Genomic DNA, 13,733 nt, shown 5'->3' with positions numbered 1-13,733 from the left:
CAACCCCTCTGACATGGGCAGGGATACCTTCCACTAGACCACGTTGCTCAAAGCCCCATCCAACCTGGCCTTGAACACTTCCAGAGAGGGGGCATCCACAACTTCTCTGAGCAACCTGTTCCAGTGTCTCACCACCCTCACAGTAAAGAATTTCTTTCTTATGTCCAATCTAAATATACCCTCTTTCAGTTTAAAACCATTGCCCCTTGTCCTGTCACTACAGGCCTTGGTAAAAAGTCTATCCCCATCTTTCTTATAAGCCCCCTTTAAGTACTGGAAGGCTGCAATAAGGTCTCTCCGGAGCCTTCTCTTCTCCAGGCTGAACAACCCCAACTCTCTTAGCTTGTCTTCATAGGAGAGGTGCTCCAGCCCCCTGATCATCTTCGTGGCCCTACTCTGGACCCACTCAAGCAGGTTCATGTTTTTCTTATGCTGGGGGCCCCAGAGCTGAACGCGGTACTGCAGGTGGGGTCTCAGGAGAGCAGAGTAGAGGGGGAGAATCACCTCCCTCAATCTGCTGGTCACACTTCTTTTGATGCAGCCCAGGATATGGTTGGCTTTCTGGGCTGCAAGCGCACATTGCTGGGTCATGTTGAGCTTCTCATCAACCAACACCCCCAAGTCCTTCTCCTCAGGGCTGCTCTCAATCCATTCTCCGCCCAGCCTGTATCCATGTTGGGGATTGCCCTAACCCAGGTGCAGGACCTTGCACTTGGCCTTGTTGAACTTCATGAGGTTCACACAGGCCTACCTCTCAAGCCCGTCAAGGTCCCTCTGGATGGCATCCCTTCCCTCAAGCAAATCAACTGCACCACTCAGCTTGGTGAGGGTGCACTCAATCCCACTGTCCATGTCCCTGACAAAGATGTTAAACAGCGCAGGTCCCAATACTGACCCCTGAGGAACGCCACTCGTCACTGATCTACACTTGGACATTGAGCCGTTGACTGCAACTCTTCGAGTGCAACCATCCAGCCAATTCCTTATCCATCGAGTGGTCCACCCGTCAAATCCATGTCTCTCCATTTTAGTGACATCTTCAAATGAAGTCTTTATCTCATATTCTTATATCATATTGGCTCCACAGCTGCTGTGCTTGTGGTTGGCTACTGAACAATATTTTTGTTTTCTCAAAATCTTTGAGTTTCATTGTAATGCTTCATTTGGTAATGAAGCATTTGTAAACATATATTTGTTGGTTGTTTTAACATTACATTTTTGTTCTGTGCTCTTTCAAGCAGAACTTGTATATTGGTATACATTCCAAAATTACATAATCAAAGGGTAAAAAAGGGGAAAAGAGGATGTAGCATGCCTGCGTGGCAGATGTTGTTGTATCTTATTTGTTTTGTTAAATTTGGGGCTCACAGAAAAGGTAGAGTTTTTGAATGACTTTGTGATTGGGGGTATTGGCACAGAAAATAAGGGAGGCAGAATTTGTCTTTTGTATAAAGCTCTGATTAGTGGTTCTTCACACTGACTTCTCTCAGAAGAATTTCTAAGGCCTGGAGTTGTGCTGCTGTGTTAAAAATGTAAGAGAAGTGGTTGTCTTGTGCAGTCTTTGCTAATACGTGGGACTGCACAGATCCCGCAAGAGCTTTAGGAGGGACAGAGTTGCGGGGGGACAAACAGAGGCTGCTCTCCTGGAGCTCAGAGCAGGGTCAGAAGTAGCCTGAAGCACCAGCCCAGGAATTGCAACATCAGCCTTGAAATCCTCAGCCTTTTCTGGTGTATTTTGTTATTTCAGCACATGAGAAATGAAGTGAACAAATCCCAGTGCTGCAAACAAGGTTATGCCCCTTAGGTATGTTTTGTTAGTAATTAAGTTGGTGTAACAACTTTCTTTGCAGCCCAGGAAATATTGTTTGCTGGAATTTTCTTTCGTAACTGCTCGCTGAGCACTCTGATGGAAAGACTAGCTAGTTGCAGAGCACTCCTGTTGCCATATGCCCTGCATGGGTTTGTTGCTTCTGAAGTCCCAGTTTCTTCATATGCCATATCCAGTCTGTGCCAAAAAGCCAATGGGAGTGTGTACTTAGCTGTAACTTCTATATTTTGTAGTTGTCTTTGCCCCCTGGACTGCAGAAATGTAAGAGTGAATATGCTCTAGCTTAGGAGATGTGTAAAAAAAGGAAGTCACAGCATTTTTAACGGCATATTCTGCTCTCAGTTCTGTTGGTGCTTTCTTGAAATTAGTCTGCTGCCTTTAAAAAATTTCTTCTGAAGTACAGATCAGGCCATTCTTGAACCTCTCCATCTCAGGTGAACAGTTTATTTTAGGTTGTGGATGAAGTGGGTGCTTATTAGATTTTTGAAGGAGAACAAAGTCAAATCCCTACATACCTGTTCACTGAGATGATGTAAGAAATTGCTGATCTTTTTGAACAAGTTGGTTTGCTTCTGGGCAGAAGAAAAGAAAAAAGGACTTGGGACAGAATCAAACATTATAAATATGTAACAGGAATCATGGGAATTAATTTGATGAGGTAGGGAAATAGCACTTATTGGCAAAACATCTGGCTGATGCAAAGTAGGTGCAAATACATTTATATTGTTAATATTGGAATTAAACAATGGACATTCAGTGTCATGGGAGTAGAAGCAGAGGAAATGGTTACTAGGAGTAAGCCAGACATGGGAAAAATGGATGTTGTGAAGGTTGAACTGATTAATATTTGAGGTATGGAGGCAATGTGTGATGGGGCCCAAGTGTAGAGAGATAGGATATAAAACTGAGAAAGGGGCTTGGGAAAGAGTGGGACAGTAGAGATGAAAAAAACAAATGAAAGTTAGGAAAATTATGCAAACAAAGATTGCAATAAAGTGGGATAAATAGAAGTGGGGGAAGGGAAAGAAAGGGGCGGGGGGAGCTGAGCCTGAAGGGTGTAAAAGCAGGGATAAAAACAGAATCAGTTGAGCGATTGTGTTGATAAGAGGAGGGAAGGAAGAGTATTGGAGGGGGAATCTAAGAGGAGAATGATACTAGAAATAGCTTCTGAGGAGCTTGTTCTAAATCTGACAAGCAAGTGTCCTGTTGGTAGCACACTTTTAAAGCAAAACATAAATGGATGAAAAGTTCAGACTAGGGTGAGGTAGGAAAAATTCTCCAGATACTGCAGAGAAGGGGATGACACTTTGAAAGGCTTCCTCTTTTAGAACAAACCAGCTACAGATGTAAAATTACAGCAAACAAGATAAAGTCCTGTAATTTCCTTCTACTAAGTCAGATTTTCTTTCATGCAAGAGTATGTGGAGGGCCATCATATCTCTATCTCACAATTTAAAACAATGGAAGAAAAGGATTGCTCAGCCACATTTCAAGGGAGATTTCTCCTTTAAAGGGAAGTTATTGATGAAACAGAAAATCAAAAGTAAATCTTGCTGTTTGGAAAATGCCCATTGTAGGTTTTGACCCACCGGATCCTAATGTTCGTATTCTGTCTTGCTATATTGGGTGTACATGGCAAGGTTTTGGTAGCAGGGGGGCTGCAGGGGTGGCCTCTCTGAGATGAGGCCAGTGGCTGCCCCTGTTGCCGGACAGAGCCAGTTCCAGCTGGCTTGGCAACGAACCCACCGTAGGCCAAAGCTGAGCCAATCAGCAAAACTAGTGGTGCCTCTGTGAAAGCATATTTAAGAAAGGGCAAAAATGCCAGAGAGGCGGAGGAGGAGAAAAAAAAAAAAAAAAAAGGTGAGAAACAGCAGTGTGAACACCAAGGTCAGAGAAGAAGGAAGGGGAGGAGGTGCTTCAGGCACTGGAGCAGATATTCCCCTGCAGTCCAAGAGGAGGACTATGGTGGAGCAGGTATTTGCCTGCAGCCCATGGAAGAGACCATGACAGAGCAGTTATTCACACTGCAGCCTGTGGAGGACCCCACACTGGAGCAGCTGGATGTTTCTGAAGGAATTGCAGCCTGTGGAGAAGCCATGCTGGAGCAGATTTTTTTTCCTGAAGGACTGCAGCCCATGGAAAGGACCCACACTGGAGCAGGGGAAAAGTGTGAGGAGGAAGGAGCAGCAGAAAGGAACTGTTATGTACTGACTGTAACACCCCCCACCCCCACCCCACCCCCCCACCCCCCACCCCCCCCCGTGACACTTGAGGCAGGGTGGGTAGAGAAGTTCTTGTCCATGCAGTAGTGCTGTGAAAGTCCAGAAGGGGAACAGGTTGCATCTCTAAGAAGCTGAGTATTACATGATTATTTGCACACTCATATCCTCAGGAGGCAGCCTCAAGCATTTATGAGTACAGATTTTATGAGCAACTTGAATTTAGTTTCTGTACATCAAAAACATTTGTGAAAATTTTGGTAAGAATAATTGTTCTTATAATGAGATGACTCAAGCAGTCACACATGCAGGCTTTATTGGACCTCATCTATGCTTTTAGGAGAAAAAATGAGATACTGGGTCATTTGTTAGCTAGGTATTGGGATGTTTCTGTTCATATTTCACTTGGGCTTTATTGCATTACATTTGTGTGTGGTTTAATTAAATTTTAAAATTAGAATTGGATACATTTGCTAATCGGTGATTTAAATTTCATACAGCATACTATATAGCTAGATTATACTATACATTTCTGTTTCAGGGCCATTTTTTCAGTTAGTGTTTCTTCATGACATTACTTAGGGCTTTTACTGTGAGGTTTTTCCAGAGTGATATACATGATGAATCTTTAAGGTTGTGTAAATTCCTTTTTTATGATTAGAGTTAGAATTTGCCTATAATACATGACTGTTTGGCTCTATAAAGAATTTATCCACTTAACAGCAATAAACCTTTTCTGGAGTGGTCTTTCTGAGATAGCTGAGCAGAGTCTATCATACAAGAGAAGAATTTCTGATGTGTTTAGCTGCCATGAAATAAAATGGATCTTAGTGGAAACCCCAAATCTCCAGGCACTCCTGATTTACACCAGTGAACTGGAGATAGGAATTGAGCCCCCTGTGTGATCTCTCTGATCTGTGGCAGGATGGATTCTTAGTTGGTGCAGACAGGGCTTCATTTTCTACTGTATCTACTTACAGTTTGCACTGCATTGAGGTCTTTGATCCATACCTTTTTAAAGTAGAGTTCAACTTTTAGTTTTACCCACGAGTGCTTTGAAACTTTTTTCTATATGCATGATATGTTCTTAAGAAATCATTTGATTTTTGCTGTAGGATATTGGCGGACAATCCATTCAAGTGTTCCTGTGAAATTATGTGGATCAAGAAATTTCAAGAGACCAAGTTCTACAGAGAAACTCAAGATTTATATTGCATAGATGACAACACCAAGAGGACAGCCTTGCTGGATATGAAGATCCCAAACTGTGGTAATACTCTTTTAACATGAAGTTCTTACTAAGATATTGTGAGAAAGGAAAAATAAGCATGCTTTTTGACAAGATAGATACCTATCAAGATGACAACAGTGCTGCTAAAGGAAAAGGTTTTGGGGGGAAATATTAACCAGTCACCAGTCTTTCATGCCACAGGGAATAATTTTGGGAGCTTCACATAAAGCCTTTTTTTTTCCTTGAACCTTTAAAAACATACTGTTATTCAAGTGAAGGAAAACAGAACATCAATTACAGACAACATACAAGAATTATATAAAATGCATGTGCCTTTATTGAACAAAATAGTAGTGCTTCCAACCTGAACAGACACAAGATTTTGCTTCCTTGAAATTTTTTTCAGATATCTGAGGTTAATGAAATCTTTCTTTTCCTTCAAAAATACAAACTCTACTGCTAGGACTACAGAATTCAGAAAAAAAATGCCTACTGAAAGAGAAAAAGTTAACAAATAGCTGGTTTTGACACAGATAAAACTCTTTGCATAGACTATGCAAAAGAGACATTACAAGCTTAGGTTTGAAGCATTTTGCAGGATATTATTTTCAGTTAGCTTATATGGATTTGGAAATGGTGGAAAAATGGTGTAACAATAAGGCCATCCCCTTTTTTTTTGTATGCAACTTTGATTCCTGTATATAGTCCTGGGACAGCTGGTGGAAGATTTCACCTGATAGTTGAAGAGATCCTCTTCCTCTGTGGATGGGGCAGAGCTCAGGTGTTTCTGATGTGATCTGAAGCCTATTGAAGTCTGGAGTTTTCTTAGTGGGATGGGGTGCTGGGGTGCTCAGCAGCAGGCAGATAAGAAGAAAAGAGCAGGGTTTCCTCACGGAGGACTGATTTGGATTGGGAAAGCTGTAAGCAAAGGTGAATGTCAGGAGGAACAAACAAATTCTACCTTTCTTCCTTCCATCATTGCCTACTGAGTGCCCTTCTCTCCGCTGGCTATACGGAGGGTGCAACACTCTCTGATTGCAGCCACCAGTGGGTTAGAGCCATGGAGGCGATCTGCTGCGGACTCAATGTGTGCTGCATTTAATGACACTAATGCATAACCCGTTTTGGTGTTCTTATGTACTGCAGGGTCTGAAATGGGAGATGATACTGAGTTGAGCTAAATTGACCTGACCAGCTGCTCTGGCTGGATGGACTAGAAGGTAGATTCATCTGCCAGGTGTTGAAAGGTCTCCTGGAGGATTTAAATCAATTGACACAAAATGGGAGTGACAGCATAGCCTCTTTTAATGTCCTTGTCTAGCATGTCTAGAAACTACTAGGTAGCTAGGATTTTCCTTTGAAAATTCTCAGTGTTAAATTCCCAGAATTAAATGTGTGAGACATTATTTCTTTCTCTTGAATTCTTTAGAATCCGCAGCCCCAGCAGACTTGTTTCTGACTTCTTGATGCTATGTAGATGCATGTGTGTACACATGTGCACGTCCTGTGGACATATCTTGATTAAAATACTTGGCATGAGAAGGGAAGGTGGCACTTCAAACTAGAGGGGGAAGAGGAGGAGGAAAGGTGTCCTCGACTGTGAGCATATATGACATTCAGACTGAAGTATCAGTATGTGGAATTTTGCATATGAGGAATGAGCCTTTTGCTGAAGAACTGTGAATGTTAGCACAGACCTGCAAATTATTCCCACATTTGGTTTAATGTTAATTTGCAGGATCCAAATATAACTAGACTTCATGCACTCACTTTCTCTCTCTTTTTCTCCCCCCCCCCCCCCCTTCTGGTGAGTTTTTCCCCTTAATTTACCTTTTCTGGTATAAACCAATGATGTGGGACATATAGCTTTTTAATTAGAAGAGGTAGATGACAACACAGCCATTTCCTAGAGACAGAATAGAAAGTCCTTGGTGAAAACAAATGACAATCTTCATGAACATGGCTTGTGTTCTGGAAGATGTGTTCGGGAGCAGGCAGAGGAGCTGGCCAAGCCACTCTCCATTATTTATCAGCAGTCCTGGTCAACCGGGGAGGTCCCGGATGACTGGAAGCTAGCAAACGTGGCACCCCTCTACAAGAAGGGTCAGAAGGAGGATCTGGGGAACTACAGGCCTGTCAGCCTGACCTCGGTGCTGGGGAAGGTCATGGAGCAGATCATCTTGAGTGCCATTATGCAGCTGGTGCGGGACAACTGAGGGATCAGGCCCAGCCAGCATGGGTTTATGAAAGGGAGGTCCTGCTTCACTAACCTGGTCTCCTTCTATGACAAGGTGACCCGCTTAGTGGATGAGGGGAAGGCTGTGGATGTTGTCTACTTGGACTTTAGTAAGGCCTTTGACACTGTCTCCCACAGCATTCTCCTGGAGAAGCTGGCTGCTCACGGCTTGGATGGGTGTACTCTACGCTGGGTTAAAAACTGGCTGGACGGCCAAGCCCAGAGAGTGGTGGTGAATGGAGTCAAATCCAGTTGGTGGCCGGTCACGAGTGGTGTTCCCCAGGGCTCAGTACTGGGGCCGGTCCTGTTCAATATCTTCATTAATGATCTGGATGAGGGGACTGAGTGCACCCTCAGGAAGTTTGCAGATGACACCAAGGTGGGTGGAAGTGTTGATCTGCTGGAAGGTAGGAAGGCCCTGCTGAGGGACCTGGACAGGCTGGATCGTTGGGCCGGGGCCAACTGTATGAGGTTCAACAAGGCTAAGTGCCGAGTCCTGCACTTCAGTCACAACAACCCCATGCAACACTACAGGCTGGGGGAGGAGTGGCTGGAGAGCTGCCTGGCTGAAAAGGACCTGGGGGTGTTGGTTGACAGCTGCCTGAACATGAGCCAGCAGTGTGATCAGGTGGCCAAGAGGGCCAATGGCATCCTGGCTTGTATCAAGAATAGTGTAGCCAGCAGGACCAGGGAGGTGATAGTGCCCCTGTTTTGGAGAAGAGGAGGCTGAGGGGAGACCTTATTGCTCTCTACAACTACCTGAAAGGAGGTTGTAGCGAGGTGGGGGTCAGTCTCTTCTCCCTAGTAACGAGTGATAGGATGAGAGGAAACGGCCTCAAGCTGCACCAGGGGAGGTTTAGGTTAGACATTAGGAAAAACTTCTTCACCGAAAGGGTAGTCAAGCATTGGAACAGGCTGCCCAGGGAAGTGGTTGAGTCTCCATCCCTGGAGGTATTTAAAGAACGGATAGATGTGGTGCTCGAGGACATGGTATAGATGGACTTGGCAGTGTTTGTTAGGTTAATGGTTGGACTCGATGATCTTAAGGGTCTTTTCCAACCTTGACAATTCTATGATTCTATGATTCTATGATATCTAAAAGATCTGATGCATGGCTGGCATGGCTGTTGCTTTCAGCCTATCTGTACATATTTTTGTTTATTTAAAAGCACAAGAAAGTTTCCAGAAAACCCACTGATGTAGTTGGTTTATTTATTTTCTAGCACAGTCTGAGAGGCTAGTAAGTATAACTGAAATAGAGGAAGAAGCCCCTTTTAGCTCCCTTGGATGTCAGGAGAAGTTTTAGGCATGCAGGCCTTTGTAATTTTGTTAATGAAATATTTTCTAATTTTCTCTACTGATTAAATGGTTCATCCCATGTCTGGTTTGTTGATTTTTTAATCTTTTTTTTTTTTTTTTTAGGAACTAAGCAAACATGCTCTTTTTTTTTTCTTGCAGGTGTTAATTACTTCATAATGTAGTAAGTAGCCTGTACAGTATGTGGTAAAAGTCTTGATAATAGGACGCCTCAATAATAAATCTCTTCCTGTGAAGTTGGAAGAGACCACTGTGGTTTCTTGGTCATAAGGCTCTGCTTTGTAGATAATTCATGTGATAATTAGGAAGGAAATTTAATTACTGTTTATATGGTAGAAAACATAGAATCGTAGAATGGTTAACTCATATTAAAAAAAATGAGTGGGATATTTCCCTTTTCTCCAGTCACTGGGGACTTCACCTGACTGCCATGACTTTTCAAATATGATGGAGAGTGGCTTAGCGACTACATCAGTCAATTCCCTCAGGACCCTGGGATGCATGTTGTTGGGTCCCATGGACTTGTGTATGTTCAGGTTCCTCAGGCAGTCTCGAACCTGATCTACTCTTACAATGGGAGGGACTTCATTTCCCCAGTACCTGCCTTGAGATTCGGGGACTCGAGAAATGTGGGAAGAGCAATTGCCATTGAAAACTGAGGCAAAAATGTTGTTGAGTACCTCAGCCTTCTCCATGTTGATTTTTACTAGTTCTTCTTTCTTTTTTATGAGGGTATAGTACATTTTCTTTAATCTTGCTTTTTTTTCCAACATACCTGTAGAAGCCCTTCTTATTACTGTTCTCATCCCTTGCCATATTCAGCTCCAGCTGTGCCTTAGCTTTCCTGATCCCTTCCCTACACATCTGGGCAGCATCCCTATATCTTTCCTAGGATACATGTCCCTGGTTCCACTGCTTGTGCATTTCCGTCATATACCATACTTTGAGCAGGAGGTCCTTACTGAGCCATGCTGGTCTTCTGCCTTCCTTGCATGACTTCTTACACATGAGAATTGAGAGGTCTTGTGCTCTAAGAAAAATGTCCTTAAAGAGCTGCCAGCTCTGTTCAGCTCCTTTGTCCCTGAGGGAAATTTCCCAGGGGGTCCCATCCTCTAATTCCTTAAACAACTGAAAGTTCACTCTCCTAAAATTTAGGGTCTTGACTTTACTCTTCACCTGGCCCATATCCCTCAAGACTGTGAATTCCACCAGGGCACGATCACTGCAGCCCTGGCTTCCGCCAGTCCTGACATCTCTAATTAGTTCATCCACATCATTGGTAAGCAACAGGTCCAGGAATGCTTCTCCTCTGGTTGGGCTGTCCATCACCTGGATTAAGAAGTTATCCTCCATGCACTCCAAGAGTCTCCTGGACTGCTTACAGCTTGCTGTGCTACTTTTTCAGCAGATATCAGGGTGATTGAAGTCTCCCAGCAGGATCAGGGCCTGCAATCATGATGCTTCCTGTAGTTGAAGTAAGAATACTTCGTCAACGGGCTCCCCTTGATCGGGGAGCCTGTAGTAAACACCAACCACAAGGTTTCCTTTGCTGGTGTGGCCCCTAATTTTTACCCGTAAGCTCTCGACCTGTTCATCGCTGTTTTTCAAAGACAGCTCTGTGTGGTCAATCCATTTTTTTACAGAGGGCAACCCCTGCCCCTCCAGCTCCTCCTGTTTGTTACCCATGCTGTGTACATTGGTATAGAGGCACTTCAGCTGGGCTATCAACCATGTCACCTTTTTAGAGGAACACACCCTAATTCCTTTGAGGCATTTCATAGGTGTTTCCCTGTTGGTTCCTAATACATCAGTGTTAAAGGAGCAGCAGCTGCCTGAGCATTCACACACCATCCAGGGAGTCGCACACACATCACCCGAGACTTTAACTGCTAGGACCGGAGTCCCTTCGCAGTGGGCAGCTCCACTGAGCTGACAGGTGCCCCTTTTCGACTCCTCACTCACACACACACTCACCCTCGGGCACTTTCTCTCCCCTCAGTCTTGACCCTAGGTTTCCCCGAAGCAGAGTCTCCAACACAATGTACGCCAGGCGAATTTATTGAGAGGTATAGCAGTGAAGAGCAGCTTGAGCTGGGTGCCTCTGGAGAGGGACCCCGAACAAAGAAAACCCTGGGCAATTGTACCCTTACAGTCTATGTTCCCCTCCCCTCATGCGACAGTTCGGTCCAATAGTAATATTTGGGTCTGGGGTCTTCTTGTTCCTTGTTGGATCCTTTCCCTGTCTCCAGGCAGGACATTCCTTTTCTTGCCTTGAATAGTTGCAGCTTCTGCCGACGGTTTTGGCTACCTTATCTTTCTGGCTTGCACCGGTTTCAGGGCCTTCCTTCATGTAGCTAGGTAGGAGTTCAGCATACAGTCAGCATATCTAGGTGAAAGTTCACAGCTTGCAGTCTAAGGCTTCATCAGGTCTTTGGATTCTGATTTGAGCTAAAAAGTGGCTTCTACATCATCAGCATCCCCTGGCTCTTCTCTGTTGCTCAAAACTCTATCCCTTTCCCCTGCTAAATCTGTTCATTAATGAGCTGATTAAAGGCTAGTTACAATTTAGATGCCATCAACTTTGTGGTTTCTGTTGTTGACATTTAAAGTTAGGTGTGTTCAATAACTAGAAGATCCCTTCCAAGTGCAATATTAAAAGCGTCAACCAATTGTTATGATGTTTGCAGCACTATTTTTTCCAACTGCATTTGGAATGTGTTTATGTATAATGAAAATTGATGGATTCTTTTAAATTTTAAAGTCACACTTAATTACTATGTCAAAGGTTTTTAAGTTGCATCTACCACAGTAGTATTAGTAGAGCCTTCTGCGTAGAGAAATGATGTGCTTTTTTTTGCTGGTTTCTCAACATTTTCTGGTTGTCCATACAGTGTGGCCACCTAGACCTTCCTCTTGTTTCTGGCTGGTAAATAGCATTAGAAAATCTAGAAAGAGAAGTAAATACTTTGTTCTCATTACTATTTCTGTAAGCAATGACTGTGATTGCCACTGGTGTGTTAAATACCTGGAAGCAAGGCATGTCCTATGTGTGGGGTAAAGTCACTCGTAAATCCGTTAGTCTTCTGGAGATCACCTGGAGCTCACTTAATCCCAGGGATGCAGAATCAGATTCTTTGGGACAAGCTATATTAAGTTATTAGTTGCTGCCTCTGGTAAGCATTTGATCACTGAGGTGCTATCATTGAACTCATTGAAACTGAAGATGTCTTTTTCTTCTGGTATTTTTGGGAAAGGCCTGCCTTCTACAGTTGTCTCTGTAGCCCCATGTGGATTTTTTTGTTGCTGTGGATCTCAGTCTAGTAATGCTGGTAAATCCAGTCAATATCTGGTCAATTCTCAGTCTGAGAAACTGTTTTGTGTATGTTGGTGTGGTGCTTGATCTGGCTTTCAGTTTTGTTTATCCTCCCAGCTTTGTATGCTTATTTTTCATGTATTGTTTCTGCAGATGTTTTCTGTCTTGTCATTGGTCATATATGCTAGCTAAATATACTGACCAAAGTAGCAAAAAAGTACATGAGGCTAATTTTTTCTAGATTGTATTGGGTCTGGCTGGGATCGAGTTAACTTTCCCTATAGCAGCCCTCATAGTGCTGTGCATTGTATTTGTAGTTAGAAGGGTGTTGATAACACACCAGTGTTTTGGCTATTGCTAAGCAGTGCTCCCACAGCATCAAGGCTGTCTCTCCAACACCCCTGCCCTCAAAAGCCATAGGCTGGGGGTGGGCAAAAGGTTGGGAGGTGACACAGCCAGGACAGCTGACCCAAACTGGCTAAAGGGATATTCCATACCATATGATGTCGTGCTCAACAATAAAAGCTGGGGGAAAGAAGGGGGAGGGGGGGGGCATTCGTTATTAAGACACTTGTCTTCCAAAGCAACTGCTACATGTACTGAGGCCCTACTTCTCAGGAAGTGGCTGGACATTGCCTGCTGATGGGAAGTAGAGAATAATTTTTTTGTTTGTTTTCCTTTGCTTTTACATGCGGCCTTTGCTTTTGTTTATTAAACTGCCTTTATATCGACCCATGAGTTTTGCATCTTATTTTCTCCCCCCTGTCCTGTTGAGGAGGGGGAGTGATAGAGCAGCTTGGTGGGCACCTGGTGGCCAGCCAAGGTTAACCCACTACCAAAACCTTGTCACGTAAACCCCATACATTCAACCCCTCACCTCTGTGAATCACATATTTAAGAATTATCATAAAAATACACATTCATCACATAATCTACAATCTTCACGAACTTCACTTACATCAACAAAAAGAATTCCCCACACCAAAATCAAAAGAACATCATTACAACACCGACAAAAGTGGACAATTTACACATACTCTAACACTTGTCCTTTCACCATAATTAAAACAACAAAAATTCCCCACAATTATTCCACTCTCTAACAATTTTCAGTCCAAGTTTTGCCCATTAACTCTCCCAATTACTATCCTTATCTCAAATTCCTCATGCTCCACCTTGAGTGCTACAAAGGACTGTGGTGGATTGATGTTGGCTGGCCACCAGGTGCCCACCAAGCTGCTCTATCACTCCCCCTCCTCAATAGGACAAGGGGAAAAAATATGACAAAAAGCTCGTGGGTCAAGATAAGGACAGGGAGATCACTCAACAATTACAATCAAGGGCAAAACAGACTCGACTCGGGGAAATTAGTTTCATTTATTGCCAATCAAATCAGAGTACGGTAATGAGAAATAAAGCCAATCTTAAAACACCTTCCCCCCACGTCTCCCTTCTTCCCAGGCTCAACTTCACTCCCCACTTCTCTACCTCCTCCCCCTGAGCGGCACAGGGGGATGGGGAATGGGGTTGCAGTCAGTTCATAACACTTTGTCTCTGCCACTCCTTCCTCCTCATGCTCTTCCCCTGCT

At 43.7% G+C, this 13,733-nt stretch overlaps 1 protein-coding gene across 7 annotated transcripts in view; it reads left to right on the top strand.

Annotated features, from left to right (window-relative positions):
• Window positions 1-13,733, top strand: part of LOC104013813 (BDNF/NT-3 growth factors receptor-like) — a 219,604-nt gene that overhangs the window by 29,543 nt on the left and 176,328 nt on the right. For all 7 annotated transcript variants that reach the window (XM_087770661.1, XM_087770660.1, XM_087770663.1 and 4 more), the window contains one exon: window positions 5,163-5,317. In XM_087770661.1, the coding sequence (XP_087626787.1) occupies window positions 5,163-5,317 (155 nt within the window). The remainder of the gene's footprint in view (window positions 1-5,162; window positions 5,318-13,733) is intronic.

This window comes from Nipponia nippon, unplaced genomic scaffold (genome assembly GCF_047370975.1).
Source record: "Nipponia nippon isolate SJK-2023a ecotype South Korea unplaced genomic scaffold, ASM4737097v1 scaffold_33, whole genome shotgun sequence".
In the NCBI taxonomy this organism is placed as follows: domain Eukaryota; kingdom Metazoa; phylum Chordata; class Aves; order Pelecaniformes; family Threskiornithidae; genus Nipponia; species Nipponia nippon.
The sequence above is the reverse complement of the archived record's forward strand: the minus strand, read 5'-3'. Positions and strand labels throughout refer to the sequence as shown.